Genomic DNA, 24,692 nt, shown 5'->3' on the forward strand with positions numbered 1-24,692 from the left:
ATAATTAAAGAAACACTGATAGGATCACTTATCTAGGATTTATGTTTCTATCTGGGTTAAAATCAACAAGCAGTCATGAACAGAATTCTAAAATTCCATGTTTTAAAATTCCCATAAACTCACAGAACTTATGTATTATAGATTAATCCTTATTCTTCAGATTATTAAACAGCTTTCTGAATATTGATTTCCTAATATTTATCATACCTGCTTCAGAAGTGAATTCATTGAAGCATAGAGATTAGAAGTGTCTGCACTGCTGAACTCTATTCAGCCATCATACTGCTATGACTACTTTTCACCTGTTTTCTCCATCAAGAGCAAGCTGTTTTCAAATATGAAATTGTTTTCAATACATTATTCAGAGACAGGAAGAGAGTGAAACAAGAGAGACATCCAGGGTACAAATTTAATGAGGCCTTCACTCAGGAGCCCCACATTTCGATGACCCCAAAAGCAACTGTATAAATCCCATGCCCTCGATGTCACGCTTGTCACCCCCCAGTCCTAGCCCTGCCATCATTTCATTACATTTGACAGTGTCCAAAGCAAAAACCTCTCTTTCATTTCTAATTTCAACTAAGTAAAAAAATATATGTATTTTTTAGGAAAGGTACATTTTATATTTTGATTTAAAAGAGTTTAAGAAAGTTCTACACACATCACACTTCATGAGCTGCATTCAGTAAAAACACCAGAGTAACCACCCCGTTGTGCACAAGGTTATCTGAGGGTGTGAGGGAGACACCATTCTCATTGGTTATTAACAGAGAAAGTTACTGTCCAAGTCAATTCCAACCCGTACATGGAATTTTGTACAACTGAATAACTTCAACTATTACAATGCAACTGCATAAGCAAGAGAGCCACTATTTCGAAATCTCAACAGAAAAAACGTTTCCTGGCTGAATTAATATAAGTAAACAATCTCATTTGCCTAAGGCTTTTCCTCTCCCTTCTCTTTTTAAATTCTCAACTCAAAAGGAAAACCAAAACAGAGTTCTGAATCAAACCTAAAGCACTGATTGGAGGATTAGAATACGTATAAAACACAAAGATAGTCAAATAAAAGCCTTAGAATTTTAACTTCTGAAGTATAAGCACAAATTAAAACATAATCTCTTTCAACCTCGATTATTAAAAGTTAATCTTACCAGATAAAGCAGAAAGGTGTGCAGCCCTGTTCCAAGCCCAACAGAAGACAAAATTCCTAAGCCTATCCAGTAGGCATACAAAAGAAACTGTTTCTCTATACGTTGCACATACTGAAAAACAAAAGAGATAAGGTGATAAAAAACAAAATCGGAATTCTTAAGCAGAAATGTATTTATCAACTACAATTAAAAAACAAAACAAAACACTGTTTCCAATAGGAAGAAAGTATTAAGAGTCAAGGCTCCTCAAAGAGACCTAATTCCTCTAACATGTGGTAGCAGAGATGACCAAAAAAGAAAAAATCATGTGACTGTAATAAAGCTCATTTCTAACGTTTTAAAAGTCCTACTATTACAATGACATTTGTAGGAAATATGCAAATTACTGCTAACTATGAGAATAAAAATTTTAGACACTTAAAAGTTTCACAAATTTTGTTTAAAAAAGCATGATAATATACAGTGGTAAGAGATGGGGGGTTATTTATATAGTATTTGGAACCAGAACATATTCTCGTTGATCCTAGTAAAAAATGTACATAAAATTATTTTTATATATTTAAGACCAAGATGCTTTACAAGCAAAAGCAAACTGCAGCCCGCTGGGATACAGACTTGGAAGATTTCCAGAGTTTAGATGCTCATACTGGACAGTAAATCCATCAAGCTGGTTCCGGGAAACTCTTAATAGCACACACAGATTTCTTTAAAATATATTTAAAATCTGCATTTATATGTATAAAAACTTCTCTGATTAGAAGCAAACTGCTTCACCCCCCTCCTTTTAATGCCATTTATTGTTTCCTAATTTTACAAGCAATATATGTTTATTATAGACAAGCAGAAATACATAAAGTAAAAAACAACTATCGCCCATAATCTCCACCCTACCAAAGATAATCACCATTGGCATTTTGATGAATATAGAGGTAAACTGCTTTAACATGTGAAATGGTACCCTTTTAGAACCATTTCCTATCAGAATACATGAACATTTTGCTATTTTAACAAAAGTTATTAACAAAATGTCTTATTTCCCTTCATTTATGCTGTACTTATAGACAACAGGCAAGCAAACTTCCCCCCACTTTATACATATAAAACTGAACTTTCAATCTAGGATGAGTATATGAGCTTTGATAGGTCACAGTATAGAAAATATGAAGACCTTGGTAGTGATTAAAGAATTCATGCTGCTTTGACTAAACATTGCCTGGAAAGTTACATTTAAATCCTTAAAGGTAAAAAGGAATGATATATACCAAATATAAATACTGAGCAGCCATGAATTACCACAAGAATATTTTTAATATTTGACCTTAAAAATAAGACATTAAGATACCACTTATGAGATAAATTTTTTAAAAAAATCAACAAAAGCCACAACAAATCCCAAAACAGTTCCATTCTGAAACTGCCTGGGACTCGGGAAGGAAGAACAGCGTTGAACCTCATACCTGTTGATGTGCTCCTTCAACATAATACGTAGCTGTGAGCACAGCAAGCAGCAGCAAAACAGACACCACAATGCTTTGACGATGCCATAATCTTAAAAACAAAACAAAAAAATGAGATACATCAGTCTCATTTTTAGGATTCATCACTCTCAAGACATTTCTCACTGAAACAATGAAGTTTTTTATTTAGCTCAGGTTTAGAAGTGGTTCTTGGTGGACTGAGCTCTTTTGTTCTTAAAGACTATAGTCTCTTGATGTACAGAAGAGAATAAACAAGATACATGGGTACAGAATCTAATTTCTCACTAGAAACCCCACTGCCGCCCTCCCCATATCCCCAAATTGCTTGTATATACTCCAGCCTCTAATTGGGACAGGACGAAGAGGATATATGTATACTTCTGGCTGATTCATGCTGCTGTATGGCAGAAACCAACACAACACTGTAAAACTATTATCCTCCAACTAGAAATGAATTTGAACAAGTATATACTGCATAGGGCTTTAGCCTTTAGTCAGAGGACTTGGATCAGAGTCTCTGAAGTACTGCACTTGGAGTAAGACACTCAACCAATCTGATTCTGTTTCTTGTTTTTAAAATCATAATGATCGTATACTTATTTTACCTTCTTTGCAGAACTGCTAGAAGAATCAAATGAACTAAAAAGTGTTACAAAATACTGTATAAACCGCAAGTACAATAAAAATGTCAGATATTATTACAGATATCTTGGAAAGGTAAACCATAAAATGATTAAGGCAATTAAAAGTTCAACTTGCTCTTTATGATATCAGAAACAGGGCTTACAAGTACTAAAATCAAAGACAGAACACAATTTCCATGGCAGAGTCCTTTTCATTGGCTCAAACTATCAGTAGTGCCACGTATCCTGAACCTTGACCTGCTAAAGAATCAGTGTATCGTACACAGGCCTGATTTCTCCTGAAGGTAAAGCCAGAAGAAAACACTTTTCGTTCTTAGGGTTCTCCTTTGCATAAAGGATTCAATAGGAGACAATGGTCAACTGTAATAATCCAGTGAACAAATAGCAGTAAGTTTCCCTAATCTATTTTTCTTCAAACTACATATAAAAAGGAAAATAAGCATGTTCCTATAACATTCTAAATCTAATTAATCCATTTTGATAGAGCAGGTGGCAGGAATAGGAGATTGCTGAAGACTTCTAGAATTAGTAAAAACAGTTTATATAAAAGTTAATGGAAGACTCTTTACTTTGAGGTCCATTCCTTCAAGATTACTAGGGTTTCCAGAGAAAAATACTGCAAGGTAATGAGTGGCTGTCTCCACAGGACAATATTCTGTCTTTCTTCTCGATCCCTCCTCTTCTTTTCATTCACTGAAGAGGGGTCTGAAAAAATTAGTGCAGAAGTTAAAACAGGATGCTACTTTTCCCAATCACTCTCAAAACTCACCTATCTTCCCATCCCATGTTTGAAGGACTGCATAGAAACCTCAAAAGCAAACAACCCGATTCACACTGTGCCAAGTCTAGGCTATGTCCTGCTGTTCTACTCTTATCATTCTTTTTGGAATTATTTTAGAGTCAGTACACAAGTTTCTCTTATACATTACTGAAAGTCAAAGTGAAGTCCCTCAGTCATGTCCAACTCTTTGCGACCCTATGGACTGGAGCCTACCAGGCTCCTCCGTCCATAGAATTTTCTAGGCAAGAGTACTGGAGTGGGTTGCCATTTCCTTCTCCAGGGGATTTTCCTAACCCAGGGATCGAACCTGGGTCTCCAGTATTGCAGGCAGACACTTTACCATCTGAGCCAGCTCGGAAGCCCATACATTACTGGAATACTAAATTAGTCCACTTTCTGTGAAGGGCAATTTAGCATCATATCATAGAACAAAGTGATTTAGAGCTCAAAATGTGAAGGCCAATTAGTAGTAGTAGTGTTAGTCACTTAGTCATATACGACTCTCTGCGATCCCATGGACTATAGCCTGCTAAGCTCTTATGTCCATGGAATGCTCCAGGCAAGAATACTGGAGTGGGTTGTTATTGCCTTCTCCAGGGGATCCCAACTCAGGGACTAAACCCAGGTCTCCTGCATTGCAGGCAGATTCTTTACCATCTGAGCTATCAGGGAAGACCAGCAGGTTCTGCTCTAAAAAAACCTTCTTAAGGGACATTAAACCCTGGCTCTGCCACCTATTGGTCAAAGCCAGTTAACCTTTCTGTGCCTCAGTTTTGTCTTCGCTAAAATAAAAACAGTAGTTACTTTTTAGGGTCTTGTTAAAGATTAAATGAGTTAATACCTGTATATATATGTACAATTAAGGTTACTTATTATTGTAAATAATAGTAAATCTCTTGGCATCATCTCTTGAAATTATAAATGCATATACTCTCCAGTTGAGCTATTTCAAATCCTGAAAGATGATGCTGTGAAAGTGCTGCACTCAATATGCCAGCAAATTTGGAAAACTCAGCAGTGGCCACAGGACTGGAAAAGGTCAGTTTTCATTCCAATCCCTAAGAAAAGCAATGTCAAAGCATGCTCCAACTACTGCACAATTGCACTCATCTCACATGCCAGCAAAGTAATGCTCAAAATTCTCCAAGCGAGGCTTCAACAATACATGAATCATAAACTTCCAGATGTTCAAGCTGGTTTTAGAAAAGGCAGAGGAACCAGAGATCAAATTGCCAACATCCGCTGGATCATTGAAAAAGCAAGAAAGTTTCAGAAAAACATCTATTTCTGCTTTATTGACTATGCCAAAGCCTTTGACTGTGTAGATCACAACGAACTGTGGAAAATTCTGAAAGAGATGGGAACACCAGACCACCTGACCTGCCTCTTGAGAAACCTATATGCAGGTCAGGAAGCAACAGTTAGAACTGGACATGGAACAACAGACTGGTTCCAAATAGGAAAAGGAGTACGTCAAGGCTGTATATTGTCACCCTGCTTATTTAACTTATATGCAGAACACATCATGTAAAATGCCGGGGTGGATGAAGCATAAGCTGGAATCAAGATTGCCAGGAGAAGTATCAATAACCTCAGATATGCAGATGACACCACCCTTATGGCAGAAAGCAAAGAACTAAAGAGCCTCTCGATGAAAGTGAAAAAGGAGAGTGAAAAAGGTGGCTTAAAGCTCAACATTCAGAAAACTAAGATCATGGCATCCAGCCCCATCACTTCATGGCAAATAGATGGGAAACAGTAGAAACAGTGGCAGACTTTATTTTGGGGGGCTCCAAAATCACTGCAGATGGTGACCACAGCCATAAAATTAAAAGACGGTTGCTCCTTAGAAGCAAAGTTATGAGCAACCTAGACAGCATATTAAAAAGCAAAGTTATGACCAACTTTGACATTACTTTGCCAACAACGGTCTGTCAAGTCAGGGCTATGGTTTTTCTAGAAGTCATGTATGGATGTGAGAGTTGGACTATAAAGAAAGCTGAGCACTGAAGAATTGATGCTTTTGAACTGTGGTTTTGGAGAAGACTCTTGAGAGTCCCTTCGACTGCAAGGAGATCCAACCAGTCCATCCCAAAGGAGATCAGTCCTGAGTCTTCACTGGAAGGATTGATGTTGAAACTGAAACTCCAATACTGCAGCCACCTGATGCAAAGAGCTGACTCACTGGAAAATGCCCTGATGCTGGGAAAGATTGAAGGCGGGAGGAGAAGGGGACGACAGAGGATGAGATGGTTGGATGCCATCACTGACTCAATCAATGGAGATGAGTTTGGGTAAACTCCAGGAGTTGGTGATGGACAGGGAGGCCTAGCATGCTGCAGTCCATGGGGTCGCAAGGAGTCGGACTCATCTGAGCAACTGAACTGAACTGAACTGTCACTGAATAATTCTACTCAGGAGAATGATTAGGTGTAAGGAGAAATGACTTTTGTACAAGTTTATTCAGTGCAGTGTTATTTGCTTTAATAAGATGGAGGAGTGATTAAAATATGTTATACCTGAACAACAGAACACTAAGCAGCCGCAATAAAGAATAAGTTCTTGGGACTTCCCTGGTGGTTCAGTGGATAAGCATCCACCTGCCAAAGCAGAGGACTGATTCAAGCCGTGGTCTGGGAGGACCCCACATGCTGTGCAGCAATGAAGCACGTGGGCCACAGCTACTGAGCCTGTGCTTAGAGCCTGTGCCTGCAGCAAGAGAAACCACAGCAATAAGGAGCCTGTGCAGTGCCATGAAGAGTAAGTCTGCACGCAGCAACGAAGTCCTAGTCCAGCCCAAAATAAACAAATAAAAAAGAAAAAAGCATAAGCTCTTCATGTACAATCTCTAGAAAATAGTAAGTTAAAAATCTCAAACAAATGCACACCATGGTACAGAACAGTAAGTGTGCCATTCTCACATTAATTTTAAATTCCAAAGGTGTAGGCAATAGAAGAAGAATATACAAATGCATGCGCTTGCTGAAAGGAATGAAAAAATGACATGTGAAAGCTCCGAATGGGACGAGACTATGATACATGCAATGCCTATCTCTGAATCCTGAGACTCATGGCGAAATGATACAATATTTATTGACAACCAAAGTAACCCAAGAGTCAGTTAAGTGCTGCAAACACATTCTGCAAAGCAATGTAGTGATCAAAATGAACAGATGGGGACTACTACTTCAGAAAGCTTGCAGTCCTTCCAGTAGAAGAAGATTTCTATGATATAATTATAACCCTGCTGAAGTACTGATATTATTTGCAATGTGTTTGAGATGTCAAATGATCAAGTTAAAAAGCAAATCATTACAATTAACAGAAAAGGAAAACCTTTCACTTTCTTTTAAACACATAAGGGAAAGTTCTTACTTAAATCGTCTATATAAATGATAACTGTAATTTTTAGGGTGAATGTATAAATAAGAGTCAAATACTCTGAAATTTCGGAGAAGGCAATGGCAACCCACTCCAGTACTCTTGCCTGGAAAATCCCATGGACAGAGGAGCCTGGTAGGCTGCAGCCCATGGAGTCGCTAAGAGTCGGGCACGGCCGAGTGACTTCACTTTCACTTTTCACTTTCATACATTGGAGAAGGAAATGGCAACCCACTCCAGTGTTCTTGCCTGGAGAATCCCAGGGACGGGGGAGGCTGGTGGGCTGCCGTCTATGGGGTCGCACAGAATCGGACACGACTGAAGCGACTTAGCAGCAGCAGCAGCAGCAGCAGCATACTGAAATTTGCCACAAATTCCTAATTCAATTAAAATAAAAATTTATTTGTCTCAAATTAAAATTTAAAAAGAAATACACAATAATCACATTCTGACTTTTTGGATAATTATAAAAATTACAATTAGCATAATAAATAAATTTATCATCTATTTCTTTTTTTTTTTTTTTAATCATCTATTTCTAAGGTTACAAAATAGCATGATAGAACTGAATGGCAAACAAAGTCAAATAAATATTTACCACACCATAAGATTAAAAAGCAAGAATTTTGTGTCTAGAACACTGCTGATGTGACTATGGCCAAGCTGCTTCTGCTATCACTGTGAAAAATCACCTTATAGGCCCTTATACATCCATAATTTAATTTACTATGAAGATGAAACAAAAGATAATCTTTTATAAGATTTATAAGAATTTTATGTATTTTATATTACTATATATTATTTTATTAACAAAAGATAATACATATTAGATATATTTGAATTTTATTCCAATGAAAAGGATATCATTTAAACCCACAGATCTTCTCCCTCCAAACAACCATCCTTTACCTGTGAAGTTTCCATTATATTGTTCCTTGTTCATTGCTACACGTCTCTGGTCACAATTTTTTCCATTCTCTGCCATTTCATAGATCAATAACTCTTGAGGAGCTAATAAAACAAAATAAAATCCAGTGCTATGTTACATATTCCTGCCTTGCATCTGTGGCTGAATGAAACTGAATACAGAAACCACATGGTAGGAATCCCCACCTGCTATCTCAACATGTTGACACCTTAATTTTCTCAGTTATAATCAAGAGTTAATAATCTGCATAAAAGTCTAGTAGAAGTATTAAACATATAAAAGCCATGTTGTTGCAATCCTTTTCCAAACAGCTATCCCAGTGCTTTTCCAGATTAAAATTTGGAGGCATTTTTTCCATAGAAGGTTATAAAATACTACTACCTTCAAACAGATAACTTAAAAGGTCTAAAGTCTTTATAGTTCATTAATACCATACACACTATCTACTCAAATTTTACCAATCTTTCAGTCCTTTGGAATTACTTTAAAAAAAAAAAAGATTACATTATCAAACATGTTAAAAATGTTGACAACAGATCCAAGATTCATTATATTTAGCAAGCAATTCTACTGAAAGAAAAAAATGTACAGGCATAGAAGGTGAAAATTTTAAACGTTTAAGATGAGTTAAATGTACTCTTTAAGGACTTGCCTGGTGGTACAGTGGTTAAGAGCCCGCCTTCCCATGCAGGGGACATGGTTCCGGCCCCTGGTCAGGGACTAAGGCCCCACACGCCCTGCCTAACTACTGAGCCTGTGTGCCTCAACCGAGACCTGAGGCAGCCAAGAATGAGTGAGTATTTAAATAGACTTGTCATATTACACTTTATATTACAAGTATAGATGTAAATCTTTTACTTAAAATCTCTAAATTACAACATATAAACGGTGCTGATGTAATTATTCTATACAAAAACATCAGATTACCTGTGCCTGTATCACTCTTTCAGGTGCTAGTAAAGCACATCTTGCTACTCAAAATGTGTATCACTTCAAAGTCTCAGTGCTGAGTCCTCTGCACGTGCCGTGAGTCCTGCTAGATTTAGACTCAGCTGATGAGATGACGTGGTCATGGGTTCAATCTTCCTACACTTTGTTAGTTAGAACTATTTTATCCCTTGGCTAAAATTCCAACCATACTTTAGGCTTCATAAAGGAAAACAAATGTAAGATTATAAAGGCTGAAGAAAAAGCCTACATTCATTACTCCAACAGAAGGTTTCTTCTTTTAGACACAATCCATTTCTGGACACCTTTTTTTGTTGCCTTCATTTTTCAATAAACAAATTAACATATCAGGAAATAAAGCACAGGTTTCCCTCAGCACAGATGGAGAGCCTGGAGCAGAGGACTGTGAGTCTAAAATCCGGATTTGCACACCAGATTTGCTACTGACTAAGTTGCATGATTTTAAGTAAGTCTCATTTTTTCTAGATCTTGATTCTTTGGATCTACAAAAGGAGAACAAAAATTCTCATGTCCATAAAATTGATGACGATGAAGGAGTGTGTTTGGGCATGCTAGTGTGCATATAACCATAAATGGCAATACACCAAAAGGGCAGGTATATGGAGCAGTAAACCTAGCAACTGTGTGTGTGAGAGAAAGTACTTCATAGCACAAGCCTCATGGCTGCCACATAAGTCACATCAGCATCTTTCATCCAACACTCACTATAAAAGTTCTGGGGTCAGCAATGGCCACTGAAGACACAAACGTGAATACCAGAAGATCCTTATCCTCCAGCAGGTCATAGTCTAGCAGGGAAACCAGATGAACACAAGACTTCAATTATAACATAAAACAATGAAATAGATACACAGTAAATAACTTAGCAGAAAGACAACAGGTTTTGGAATCTAACAGAACTGGATTCAAATCCAAACTTCCCAGTATCTATTTTAAGCTTTGGCAAGTTTTTACATCTCTCTATATATCAGTTTCTTCAAAAGGTACTCTGAGGATTAAATAAAATAATATACATAAAATACTAATATTGTCTCATCTTTTATAGGCACTCAATATATACCAGTTACAATGATGATAATGTTAGGTAGAACAAAGGTTGGAAAACCGGAGTGAGGACCTCAGGTAAAACAAACAGCACTCCAAGGCTAGCCCAATTTACATAGGGCAGGCCCAGGAGGAGGAGAAAAAAACATATAAAAAGAGGACCCAAAAATGGGCTGGGGCCTCTATTCTCTTCATGTCTTTTGGGTTGGCATGCCCTCACGCCTCAAGGATATATTTTCCTTTGCTTTGTAAATAAAACTGAGCTGTAACACAGAGCTGTAACACTGGTCTGTCCAAGGGCTGTAATGCTGGTCTGTCCAGTTGCTTCAAATTTTTGTTGCGACAAGACAGAACTGAGGAAATTACAAACTCCTCCGACAATAAGGAGACAGAAAGTACAGGATAAAGTATGGGAGCTCAGAGGGCAATACATTCATAGTAGTCATAGAAGCTGAAACTTGATTCTGTAAACTTAAGTCATACTTCTGTGACAATATTTTCAAAAGACAAGCAATTACAAAAAAATGTGAAGATAATTTGTGAAAATCTGTATGATCAAACCATCACAATAGGTTTAAAAAATACAAATCTATTCCACAAATCATGCTTTCTGGTTTTATTAATAAAATTAACTGAATGTATCTTAAATGAACCATATAATAAAGAAGTTAAAGATTTTCCATCTTCCAATCATTCAACATGAAGTTAAAGATTTTCCGTCTTCTAATCATTCATACATAAGTTCTGTAAAGACTTAAAACTGCGAACTCATATTCAGCCAAATTCTGCAGGCAATTCATTTTCGAGATGAACAGCCGTTCACTTACATCACAATAAAGAACAATTAATTAATTTGTGATGCAAAGATGTAAGAAGGCAGAAAAGAGCTTACGTGTTATGAAGGACACACTCTAAAACCTTTCCCCCTACAAAATACCAATAACTCATTCCCCAGTCTTACTCTTTCCCATGGTATCTTCTTTGAGAGACAAAGTTTTATTCAAAACAACTTGGGTCTGTTTAAGTTCTTACTTAATAACAATGGTATTATGCAACCACTCAGAGACGATTTACAAGACATTGCAAGAGGAACTTTTATTTGAGCAAATAATGTGTTCTTACACAATATGCTAAAGAAGAAAACAGTCCACTGGCATTTCCTACTCAAAAAATTCTCTAGAAAAAAAGTCTGGAATTTTGTTTTGTAAGAAATAACGTAAGAGACTAAGTTAATCTGTCCACTTCTTTACAAACAAAATAAATTCACAGTTTAAAAAACAGTTTTTGAAAACCTTTTGGCAACCTCTGGCCCCACTCCCCTACTAGAGGTTGGGAGACGAGGGTTAAAGTTCAACCCCTCTAATCATGTCTAGGTTTTTTTTTGGTGACCAGTCCCCACCCTGGAGGTAACAACGGGCCCAACAGAAGTTGCCTCATTAGAATAAAAGGTGCTCCTTTCACTTATATCACTCAGGAAAACTACAAAGGATTTGGGAGCTTTGTGCCTGGAACTGGGACAAAGACCAAATATACATTTCTTATGCCATAATTACTCAATTACATAAGGACAGAATTACACACTTACAGAAGAAGAGAATATGCTAGTTATGTGCTGAATTGTACCTCCCCCTCCCTTATATGCTGAAGTTCTAATCCCCAAAGTGACTGTATTTATTTTATAGTTGGGGCTTTTAAGCAGGTAATTAAGGTTAAATGAGGTCCTAAGGGTGAGACCCTAATCAGATAGATGTGGTATCCTTAGAAGAGGAGAAAAGAGACACCAGAGACCTCTCTCTTTGTATGTATGTATGCATACAAAGGAAATGTCATGTGAGCACACACAAAGAAGACAGCCATGTACCAGCCAAGAGGAGAGCTGGCACCTTAATTTTCGACTTCCAGCCTCCAGAACTGAGAACATTAACTCGGTGCCCCAAAGCTGCCAATATGTCTCGATTGATCAGAGGCCAAATCAGGGCAAGCAGCATTTCAACCTGTACTCCATTCTTCAAGACTAATGCATCCATGCTATTCTAATTCTGTTCTCCTTCCCACCTGAAAGTAGTTTTATTTCCTTGGAGCTAAAAAAAATCCTACCAACATCACTTACTAGTTGCATAACCTTGGGTAAGTAATTTAAGCTTTTGCATTTAAGTTATTCGTAAAATACCCCCATTCCTATTTTCATGTCATCCTTAAATGTTCTTCGTGTTGCTCTGGGGACTCTCATTTATTTTCTCTACTTTCAGAAAAATTATATATAATTGTCCTGCACAGAGTCTGGCTGGCACACAGCAGGCACTTAATGTTAGCTTCTCTACACCCCTTCCAGGAATGTCTCAATTTTCCAAAACAACCATAGTCAATACTGCCCGAGTATTCATTTACAGGCACTTGTTTTCCATCTTTCTATAATATTCAAGAGCCTGCACAACTGATTTTTACAGAAGCATCGACAGAAAGATCTTGGTTTGTTATGCAAGATAACAAAAATGAATTATTTTTCATCAATGCAACTACTTTGAAAAGTACCAAAAGGACAATCTGTTAAAAATCATTTTAGGATAAAAAAGAAGACGTTTGCTTCTTGGCAAGAATACTATGACAAACCTAGACAGTGTGTTGAAAAGCAGAAACAATACTCTGCCAACAAAGGTCCATATGTATAGTCAAGGCTGTGGTCTTCCCAGTGGTCATGGACAGTTGTGAGAGCTGGACAGTAAAGAAGGTGGAGGGCCGAGGAATTGATGCCTTTGAACTATGGTGCTAAGAAGTCTCCTGAGAGTCCCTTGGACAGCAAGGAGACCAACCCAGTCAATCTTCAGGGAAATAAACTCTGAATACTTGTTGAAAGGACTGTTGCTGAAGTTGAGACTCCCATATTTTGGTCATCTGACGCGAACAGCTGACTCACTGGAAAAGTCCCTGATGCTGGGAAAGATTGAGGGCAGAAGGAGAAGAGGACATCAGAAGATGAGATAGCTGTATGGCACCTCTGATGCAATGGATAGGAACTTGGGCAAACTTTGGGAGATGGTGAGGGACAGAGAGGCCTGATGTGCTGCAGCCCATGGGGTTGCAAAGAGTCAGACACGACTGGGTGGCTGAACAACAACAAAAAAGCTCTAGCCAGTGTATCAAGGGAAAGAGGAAATAAACAGTTTTAAGGAGAGCCGCTTTTTAGTTTAATGAAGTAGCACAAATTCTGAAAATCTGTTACTAAATATTGTCAGTCAGATCCCTGGATGTGGGAATAAACCCAATTACTAGCCTGTTTAAAAGACTGAAATCTCCTCAAAAAGGAACCTAGCACATAGACATATTCCTGACATTCAATGCAGCCTTGCACAGAGACTGTTATAATATCGATTTGAATAGCATGCATCGTAGTTTTGTTTCTAAGAATAAAATTGTTGAAATAAACTCTACAGGTCTATAGATGGGATGAGAAGACAAAAATACGAAAGCAGATTAACTCAAACGTCAAATAATTTTCACTGTGAAAATACATCTAGATACAAGAAATGCTATAAAAGGCTGTAACTAGCAGATTTTAAATACAGCTGAAGCACACTTAAAACCTAAGGTTGATATTAAAATATGTGGGTTTTTTTTGTTTCTGGCAGAAGTGCTCAGAAAACTGCTAAAAGCAGCTCACAAAGGTTCTTTGTAGGCTGTACATCCAGTGTACTAAGACTATAATGCTCCATTCATTTTAAACATTAGCTACACTTGTAAGGCAAAAACAATGTAAAACTAAATTACTGTGAGTCCCCTAACGTGACACAAAAAACACTGGAGGATGTCATGAAAATACAACTTACTGAATGACACAAGACTTACTGGAGAATTTACCAAGATGAAAATAAAAAGAAAACAGAGTAGTGAATTTTCTTCATCACTGAATTCCAAAATAAAATGAACATACTTCCTTTTAAGAAAACCATCTATCCACATGATTCTACTTTCTCACAAAAATATTGTCAGCTTTCTCAATAAAACTACAGTGTTTGTCATACAAGGCACACAAAGACAGCCAACCTGAGAATATTACATCTTTTGGTAAACTCTTTTGCTTTTAGAGTGTGTGTCCTTGGTTCGATTATTTAGTATATTCAGTCACAGACCATTTCAAAATAGTGGTAGACTTCCCTAAAAAAAGATTAAGAAACTGCAATTTCTTCTTGGAAACGTAATAAATAAATACTGTAAGCGAAGAGTAATACATCTTGACCAGTGAGGTTCTGACCCAGCTTTCTGTTTGTATAGGAGCAGAAAGGCAAAGATAATTCCAAGACCATGCACAGTATCAGAGTGGTTATCAGATCATCTGCCTCTGAGCCAGAGTCTCCATCCCATGGTAGTGACAGTCCAACAATCTGTTCTCTGAAAATTCATAATTTGAATGAGAATATATGAAAAATATTCCTTGAATCTTTTTGAACTTTCTAAAGTTTGGGGTTTGGAAAAGACTCTGATGCTGGGAGGGATTGGGGGCAGGAGGAGACGGGGACGACAGAGGATGAGATGGCCCGATGGCATCACTGACTCGATGGACGTGAGTTTGGGTGAACTCCGGGAGTTGGTGATGGACAGGGAGGCCTGGTGTGCTGCGATTCATGGAGTCGCAAAGAGTCGGACACAACTGAGCGACTGAACTGAACTGAAAGTTTGGGGAAATTAAAAAAATTAAAATCCCAAGTTAGTTAACAATTTAAAAGCATTCAGAATTTCAATAAATCTCCTAATAATGGGTTAGCAGGTTATAAGTTTCTGGCCTAAAATATCCCTCAACTTAATGAAGCGAAATGTATATGCAACTCATCAAAGTCTTCTAATTGTTGAAAAAGGCCGCTGCTCCAGGTCTAATTTTTAATTAAATTTTATGTAAAAATCCAAGTTAAAAAAAAAAAACACAACAACCTGAAAGACGCTTTAGGAACTCCCTTTTTTCAAGTCTGATAGGTTTTGGGTGTAAAAACACAATTTTATCTTCATAGGCAAAATGTATAACTTCTAAAATTACAACCTAAAAATCTCATTTTTCACTTTCTCTCAATCTATTTCTAAATGTTCATTCAGTTTTTTATAACCAATGCAATCTTAGCAAAGCATTTTCACCAAAAAGATGGAGAGTAAGAGTAAGGTCAAGATTTAAGATAATAAAAGGAGTTAACAGTCTAGATTTGGGAGACTCCACTAACTGAGAGACCTTCAGAATGTCATTTCGCACCCTGACTCTCCCTTTCCTCATCCAATCATTAGGCATACAGACTAAGAGACTGTCATAATTTTCTTCCTATTCTAGGAGTCTATGAATCCTACTCAGACCAAGGCCAGGGTTTTGGATATCTATAATAGTAACTACTTCTGTACAGTGATATACAGGTTGCATAAAGAGTAGCTAATATGATACTAACAACATTTGTAGGAAACAGTCATTTTTACACTGCTAAGTCACTTCAGTCATGTCTGACTCTGTGCGACCCCACAGATGGCAGCCCACCAGGCTCTCCATTCCCTGGGATTCTCCAGGCAAGAACACTGGAGTGGGTTGCCATTTCCTTCTCCAAAGCATGGAAGTGAAAAGTGAAAGTGAAGTCGCTCAGTCGTGTCCGACTCTTCACGACCCCATGGACTGCAGCCTACCAGGCTCTTCCATCCATCGGATTTTCCAGGCAAGAGTACTTGCCTTCTACAAACGAGAAAGTGAGGGCTCCAAGGGCCCCAAAGAGCAACTCAGCAGCATATAAATGACAAGGTAAGAGTTTGACCTCACTTTCTCAAGCCCAAATTCAATGTTTCTTCTACTACACAAAACAGTCAAATAACAGTATTTTTCAATTCTTACCAATGAATTCTGGAGTCACAGGGAAAAAAAAAAGACCAAAAAAAAAAAAAAAGTCTCAAAGGTTTAGCTTGTCCTAGCATTTATAAATGTTCCCCATTATTAGAATTATGAGAACACTAAGCTCTATTGCTTCTCATTATTCAAACTGACTCATTTGTAGGTTGTTACTGTTTGTATATTTCTCTGACAAAACTTTACATTCAGATCGCTTAACAGACCTCACTATTTTATTGCCCCTAAACACTTGAGGAACATAAGCTGCTCTACACAAGTCATTAATATGAAAAGTTAAGTCACAGAATATCTTCAAATGGCAAGGGTACATGCTTCAGATTATTTATATCAAAATGAAGGCTTTAATCCAGATAATTCTAAAATTTGTGATTTATAAGCAGATTGTGAAATTTGGGCAATGGTATATAAATCAGAAAGAGAAAAGATTAAAGTGTTCTAAAGTTGAGTAGCATCAAAACAATACTTGATAGCAACAAGTCTAAATAGTCCAGTATGTAAATAATCAAAATAAACATGAACAGATTAAACTCATCACTTGAAAAACATATTGCAATTTTTTTTTTTGGCCATGCTTCGAGGCATGTGGGATCTTAGTTCCCCAACCAGGGATCGAACCCTCACCCCCTGCAGTGGAAAGAGGACCATCAGGGAAGTCCCTGCCAATTACATTTTTTAAAATTCCATGGTTTTAAAAGTAAGATAAAGAAAGGTTGAAAATAAGACAAATGGCAAAAGTCATTATTAGGGAAAGAGAACATAATGATAATAGGTTCAACTCATCAAGAAGACATAACAATTCTAGATTTGAATTCACCTAAAAGAATATAGCACCAAAATTTATAACATAAAAATAGGTTAAAGATACACAGAGATATGAATAAATCCAACATTATATTGGGAAATTTCAAAACAACTATTAATTACTGATATTTCAAACGAACAAAAAAACAAGAACAAAACATTCAGTAATGTTGGTTAAAATAGAAGATTTTAACCACAAAATTAAGAAATAAAATATGGGGGGGAATATGTACAAGATTCAGCATATGACAATTAGAAAATACAGATTTTTTTCATAAACCACTTATGATTATTAAGCTAAGAAATAAGTCACAAAAAATTCTAAACAATGGGCATCATAGGCCACATTCTCAACCTAGAAATTATGTCAAACTTTAGCAACAAAAATATAAGATTTGAACATATTTAGCAGCTAATGCACACAATTCTAAATCACTTGGGTCAAAATAAGAGAAAACTGAAAAATGCTCAAAACTACTGGAATTAATAAATGTTAGCAAAGTCAGGAGAAAAAGTCAAAATCAATATTATATACTTGGAATAAACAGAAAGTTAAATTTTAAAAAGTGCATATACAATAGCATCTGAAATACTTAGAGGTAAGTTTGACAAAATATGCACAAGACCTATTCTAAAAAGGTTTTAAAAAGAAATCATGGAGGATCTAAATAAATGGGAAAACATGTACCATGCTCACCATTAGGAAGACTCAATATCGTTACTATGTCAATTTCCCTCAAGCTGATGTATAGCTTTAATGGCAATCTCAAACAAAAACTTAAGCAGGCTTTTAAAAAAATCCAAAGTGACAAATGGATTCAAAATTATATAGAAGAGCACAGAATTTAGACTAGCTAAAACAATTTGGATAAACAACAGAAGTGGAAGACTTGTGCTAATTGATTTTAAGACTTGCTTTACTATAAAGCTACAGTATTCATGACAGTGTGGCTTTGGCAAAAGGATAGGCATAAATTAATAGAGTACAGAATACAGCAACAGACACACATACATAGGGTCAATTAATTTTCAACAAAAGTACAAGGCAATTTAATGGTGAAAGAAATATCCACTCAACTGAATATTCTTATAAAAGAAAAGAACATTGACCCTTATTTTCATATGATCAACTGATTTGAAATGGATCACAGATCTAAACATAGGAACTAAAACTATAAAGCTTCTTAAAACAAAAACAAAAAATTTTGGCAGTCTTGGGGTAGATAGATATTTCTTAGGATTTAAAAAGCAGGAACCATAAGAAAAAAATTGTATAAACTGGACTTCATGTTTAAAAACTTTTGCTCTCTGAAACACACTGTTAAAGAAAAAAAAAAAAGGTCAGCTATAGAATGAGAGAAAATATTTGCAATATATATATCTGACAAAGTTCTTAAAGTGAAGTCGCTCAGTCATGTCTGACTCTTTGCAACCCCGTGGACTGTAGCCCACCAGGCTCCTCCGTCCATGGGATTCTCCAGGCAAGAATACTGGAGTGGGTTGCCATTGCTTTCTCCAGGGGATCTTCCCAACCCAAAGTTCTTTTATCCAGACTATATCTATCTTTCTATACATACGTTAGAGTAATATATAATGAAGATGTGCTTTACAGGCATGGAGACAGACAAACTGACCAAGAAACAGAAAAGATGGCTTCTCAAAAGATTCTTGTTGGCCTTTCCTGGTGGTACAGCAGATGAGAATCCGCCTGTCAATGCAGGGGACATGGGTTCAATCTCCTGGTCTGGGAAGATTTCCCATGGGTTCAATCCTGGTCTGGGAAGATTTCCCAGAAGAGCAGCTAAGCCCATGTGCTACAACTACCAGGCCTACACTCCAGGGCCCAGAAGCCGCAACTACTGAAGCCCAGGAGCCTCGAGCCCGTGCTCCAGAACAAGGGAAGCCACTGCAATGAGAAGCCCATGCGCCACAATGAAGAGCAGCCCCTCTCACCGCACCTAGACAAAGCCCATGCGGCAACCACGAGCCAGCACAACCAGAAACAAATGAATAAACAAACAAACAAAAAATTTTAAAAGGATTCTTGTATATTTGGAACTCTACATGACAGAAATGGCAAGACAGATTAGTGGGAAAAGGAGAGACTATTCACATTGATTATCCATAAAAGAAAAGAAAATCTGGATCCCACTTTGAACCATGCACAAAATTCAATTCCAAATGGACTGAAGATTTAAAAGTCAAGAATCAAAACTTGTAGAAGAAAACAAGTTTTCTGCCTTGGGGTAGGGAAGGATTTCCTGAGACACACAAAAGAGCTAACCAAAAAAGAAACAGACTGAAAAACTGGACAACTTGAAATTACACTTAAAATTCATCACAAAGTATCTTAACGAGACAACAAACCAGAGGAACATGTAACTGAAAAGAACTAGTAGCCGGAGTATACACAGAATTTTAAATTATTAAAAAAAAGACAAATAACGCCACAAAACTGAAACAGGCAAAAGGCATGAAGAGGTATTTCCTAACAGAGATCTACCTGACCTTACTGATAATCAAAAAATATAAACCAAGGGACTTTTCTGGTGGTCCAGTGGTTAAGAATTTGCCTGCCAATGCAGGGTTTAATGCACGGTCCAGGAAGACCCCACATGCTGCAGAGCAACTAAGCCCCCGTACCACAGCTACTGAAGCCCACTCATCAAGAGCCTGTGCTCCACAAGAGAAGCCTCCGCTCCCTGCAGACAGGGAAGGCCCATGCGCAGCAAAAAGGATCAGCACAGCCAAAAAAATAAGTAAATAAATTCAAACACACACACAAAAACACCAAGATTGTAGTGAGGTATCATTTGCATCCATTATCATCTTAAAAAACGTTTTATTGATATATAGTTGATTTACAATGTTGTACATCCACTGACTTTTGCAGGTGCTTAAACAACTGAGCCGGAGAAGGCAGTGGCACCCCACTCCAGTAGTCTTGCCTGGAAAATCCCATGGACGGAGGAGCCTGGTAGGCTGCAGTCCATGGGGGTCGGACACGACTGAGTGACTTCACTTTCACTTTTCACTTTCATGCATTGGAGAAGGAAATGGCAACCCACTCCGGTGTTCTTGCCTGGAGAATCCCAGGGACGAGGGACCCTGGTGGGCTGCCGTCTATGGGGTTGCACAGAGTTGGACACGACTGAAGTGACTTAGCAGTAGCAAACAACTGAGCTCCAAAACTTACTTAAAAAAAAAAAAAATCATTTACTATTTCTCATGGTTCTGTGAGTTAGGTTGGGCAGTTCCGGTCTGGGCTAGCTTGGCTCTTGAGCTGGGCTGGTCTAAGCTGGATGCTCCAACTGGTCGTCCACACCTCAGCACGTTAGCCTGGGCCCTTTCTCACATGGTGGGCTCCAGGTTCAACAGAACATTACGAGAAGACAGGCCCCTACGTGCAAGTGCTTTTCAAGTCTCTCCTTGTGGTCGTACTTCCTGATGTCCCTTTGCCCAGAGTAAACCACACAGTCAAGTACAAAGACAAGGGGTGGAATAACAGACTCTAGAAGTAAAAATCATATTGCTGAAGAGTATGCATATAATGATGAAAAGAATTTGTGACCATCCTGTAATCCAACAATTTCATAACCCACTATATCACTCTTTACATGCATTCCTTTGTATTGAAATTTGTATTTCTCATCCTGACCTCTAGATTTGTATACCTAATGGCAGTACTTGGATGAATCCTAATCACCTCAAATTGAATGTGTACTTTCTTCTCCCTCCCCATCCCCCTTCTTATAACAAACCTGGTCCTTCCCAAACCTTTCCTCTCCCAGTACTTGGCATAACCATCCACCCAGTTACTAGATCCAGAAGAACAGTCATCCCTGACTCTTCTCAATTCCTTACCCCTCACATCCAAGACCAAGTCCTACTCCATATATATTTAGTGTCCACCCACTGTGCTCTCCACTTTTTTGCCTCCACTCTGATTCAGGCCATTTTCTTCTCTCACTTGGACCACTGCAATGGACTCAATGTCTCCATTTCTACTCTTGGCCCCTTCAATTCATCCTTCACATACGAGCAAGAGTAAACTGCTTGTAAATCATACTCCTCTCCTACTTGAAACTGTAGAAAGACTTGCTAATTACCCTAAAAATCAAATCCAAACTCATTTCCATGGCCTATAAACCTCTACATAATCTGGACCCTGAATGTTTCCTACCTCATCTCACGTCACTATATTCTTGGTGCACCGTGCTAGAGTCTTAAACAAGCACATACCCACATTAACTCTCTCTCAAATCCTTGTGTCCTTCATAATACTTATTACACTGTGCTTATTCTTTCATTTTTGTATTTTTTTCTCTATAGGGTTCCCAACTAAAGTATCTATTAGTTTTTGTTTCCCACTGTTTTTCCCAGAATTTGGTAAAAGGCTTAAGACCTAAGGTGTTTGTTCATTGATTGGATGAATGGACAGATATGACAAGAGATACTGCAAAAGGATCTTCTCATGCAAAGAAGACACTGTTAAGCATCAAACCCTCAAATTTCCATTCTCAAATTCTGTGTTATGGTGCACATATATAATGTAAACTGTTACTAATACAAAAAAGTTGAGGTAATGCCCTACAAGAACAACTCATTTGGTTAAGAATCCTGTATATGTTGTAAAATATTAATGAAATGTGAATATATACATGTAGATATTTATTGAAACTTTATTAATAATGAGGTAACAATAATCAAGTAAGCAGCAACACAAAGATATGCTTTCCAAAGACGGTTGGAAAAACATTCTTAGCAACTGCTCAGTAGACCACAAAATGACATAACAACTGTGGCTAAATACACGGCAGTGCTTTTCTAAATGCTTTACTTAACTTTACTTAAGTAAAGTTAACCCTAATCAAGGCAGGTACTAACTTCAATATCTAGGAGGAAACTGAGATAATAAGAGGTTAAGTAACTAGCCCAAGGGTTACCCAGTTGTAGATGTGGAATTTGAACGAAGGCCATCTAAATTCATAGCCTAGGCTCTTAACACTATTTACATAGTCCTTCCAGGAAAATCTTTATAAAGACCAAGGTTTTATTAATGATCCTCAATAAGAGAAAACACCACAATGACCTACTGAAAAGATTCATTTCTGGAATACTGACAAACTCTTTAAATTATAGTTAAGAAACTAAATAAGTTTTGTGAAATCAATGGAAGCAAAAAGATTCTTAACAGGACAAAAAATTAACTCTTCTACGGTGGCTCTTTACCCAGAATGAAACAATTACACTGAAATTATAAACAGCTTGGGGAAATTTTTTTATCAGGAGCAAAGAAATTAATACAGCTTCCTCCTATTCATTAACAAGAACACTCACTCAAGTAGAGACATGTGTTACAAAGATCTTCTGTCTTTTCCACTTGCCAGAAAGAAGACACCTTGATATCCGATAGTAGTGAAGCATGAACTCAAGAGTAACTATTCTGAAGAACAGAAGTAAAATTGTCCTATCTTTATGCCACTCCACTGCAAATCTTGCCAAGCATAGTTTTTGTTTTCCTAGAATTTACAAGACTAAATCAGCTAAAAAGTTGGGGGGGGGGGCGGGGAATGTATTCACATATATAGATCCCGTTAGTACATAAGAAACCATTTTCGTGTACGCCAGGAAATATTGCCAAACCAAATAAAGATGCCTGGAGACAACCTCAGCAGAAAGAAAGAACACTTGGGACCTCATTTCCAGTTCAGGTTCTGGCACTACCTAAGCCATATGACCTCAGGCAAGCCAATTACTGACTGTTTCTGGGCCCTAATGTTCACCTCTATTAAGTAAGAAGAATCCAACTATGTGTTCACAGAGGTTGCATCTCATTCTAAATATTGCTTTCAGTAAGTTTCAGTGAAATAACATAAGGCTTTAGTTAACTACATGTAAGCACCCAAAAGTTCAACTTCCTCTACTCTTGTAAATTCTTAAATGACAGTACTTGATGGCCAAAAAAGATCAAACTTAAACTCCCAAATGCAAAACTAAACTCATTTTCAAGTCACCTACTTATTAACTAAGGTGACTAATACAGTAGATTACAGTTTCAACTACTCCTGGCTAGCTTTTATTGAGTTCAAAAGGAGGGCAAAGATCATCTCAGAAAAGTGATAAAATTTTCAGAGAAGAAACATACTTAATAATACAAAACATCAAATTTTGAACTGATCAAAGTTAACAGTATTCTCCACTGATATATTTCCTGCTTTCAGAGTAAAAGAACAGTATCACTATATTGTCATTTATATAGTGATTTCACATTTACTATCTCACTTAATCATTGTGACAATCCTATGAAGTAAGCAGCATTTTAATCAACACAATTCAGGTCAGTTTAGAAAGTTAGGTAACTTGCCAACCTACACTCAAGAAGTGTTGCAGCCCAGACTCCACTGTAGGTCTTCTGATTTAAAGTTTAATGATCTTTGTAATCCTAAAAAGTGGTAATTCAAGCCAAACTCAAGAAGAAGTTGGAAAGTGAGAAAATCTGGATAATCAATCCCTGAATAACTGGACTGAACACAAAGAATATAAGACCAGGTTTAGCAGTTTCAAGTCAAAAAGCAAATTTACCAGCTGTTAAAAATGGTAACATCTAATTTATATAATTCCACATCTCAAAAATCTTGTCACCTGATTTCAGACAAGTGTGAAAAAATTTTCTAACTCAAAAAGAAGAAAAATATGTAAATAAAAACAAACTGATTAAACTAGCTATAAGGTATTAAATTGCTAAAAGGCACATTAAATCATTATTTCAGAAATTTGGTTATTCTGGAATGTGAATCACAGGAATTAAATTATGCTAATCAGGTAGGATATATTCCTCAAAGGAAAAAAAAAAAATGCTCCAACGTTTTAAAATAATATGGGCAAAGAAGTATGTACAGTCATATCACACCTATATAAATTTGCCTCATATGTCTGGGACCCACCACCTCTTCCAAAGGTCAATAAAAACATAATCCATAATGCATAGAATGTTGCCTAGTAGATAACAGTTTCTTACTATTATCATTTATGCTAAGAATACACAACTAAAATCAGGGCTGATGACCACACAACAGGGAATAAGCAGTCAGAACATTAAATTCTCTACAACATTAGAAATACTTGTACAAACTCCTCCAAAGGATCAAGGAGATCTAAAGGAGAGGTGAAAGACATTAAAGTTAGGAAAAGGAGCTATGTTGTCAAGACAGGTATCAGTACCACAGCCTACATGTTATGAGCTTTTTTGGTATGAATTTTCAGGAAAACAAAAAATAACAGTGCAAAACTTACTGGAGGTCACAAATAACTCTCAAGCAGTGTGACATAGGGTCACAGATAGCTTCCTGGAAGTTTATTAGAGATGTAGCTAACCTTCATGTTTTATTGCAAATATCCCCACTGTAAAGAAATACAGGAGGTCAGGGATTTGGAAAAGGCAGAGAACACTATTCCTCATGGAAGTGGGAAATAAGGTGAAGGTCCTCTGCCAGAGATCTACGGAGGGAGGCCCCATTCCCTTGGCCACCAACTACTTTAGAAGGCATTCACACGTCTGAATTTTATTTAGAAATGGATAGATGATAGAAGCAGGAGCTAGTGGTTGGGAGAACGAGAACCCCACTGACAAATCCTGAGAAACA

The 24,692-nt window shown here is 37.3% G+C and overlaps 1 protein-coding gene across 5 annotated transcripts in view; it reads right to left on the reverse strand.

The window, feature by feature from the left end:
* Positions 1-24,692, reverse strand: part of VMP1 (vacuole membrane protein 1) — a 125,672-nt gene that overhangs the window by 100,474 nt on the left and 506 nt on the right. For 3 of the 5 annotated variants that reach the window (XM_006065431.4, XM_006065432.4, XM_044939619.2), the window contains exons 2-5: positions 8,348-8,449; positions 3,846-3,981; positions 2,612-2,702; positions 1,155-1,265 (exon numbers count right to left, since the gene is read on the reverse strand). In XM_006065431.4, the coding sequence (XP_006065493.1) occupies positions 1,155-1,265; positions 2,612-2,702; positions 3,846-3,981; positions 8,348-8,423 (414 nt within the window). In that variant the 5' untranslated portion in view covers positions 8,424-8,449. Of the gene's footprint in view, positions 1-1,154; positions 1,266-2,611; positions 2,703-3,845; positions 3,982-8,347; positions 8,450-10,040; positions 10,124-24,692 lie in introns of all 5 variants that reach the window. The other 2 variants (XM_006065433.4, XM_006065434.4) reach the window with 1 other exon arrangement.

The sequence above is a fragment of the Bubalus bubalis genome, chromosome 3, assembly GCF_019923935.1.
Source record: "Bubalus bubalis isolate 160015118507 breed Murrah chromosome 3, NDDB_SH_1, whole genome shotgun sequence".
Lineage (NCBI taxonomy): Eukaryota > Metazoa > Chordata > Mammalia > Artiodactyla > Bovidae > Bubalus > Bubalus bubalis.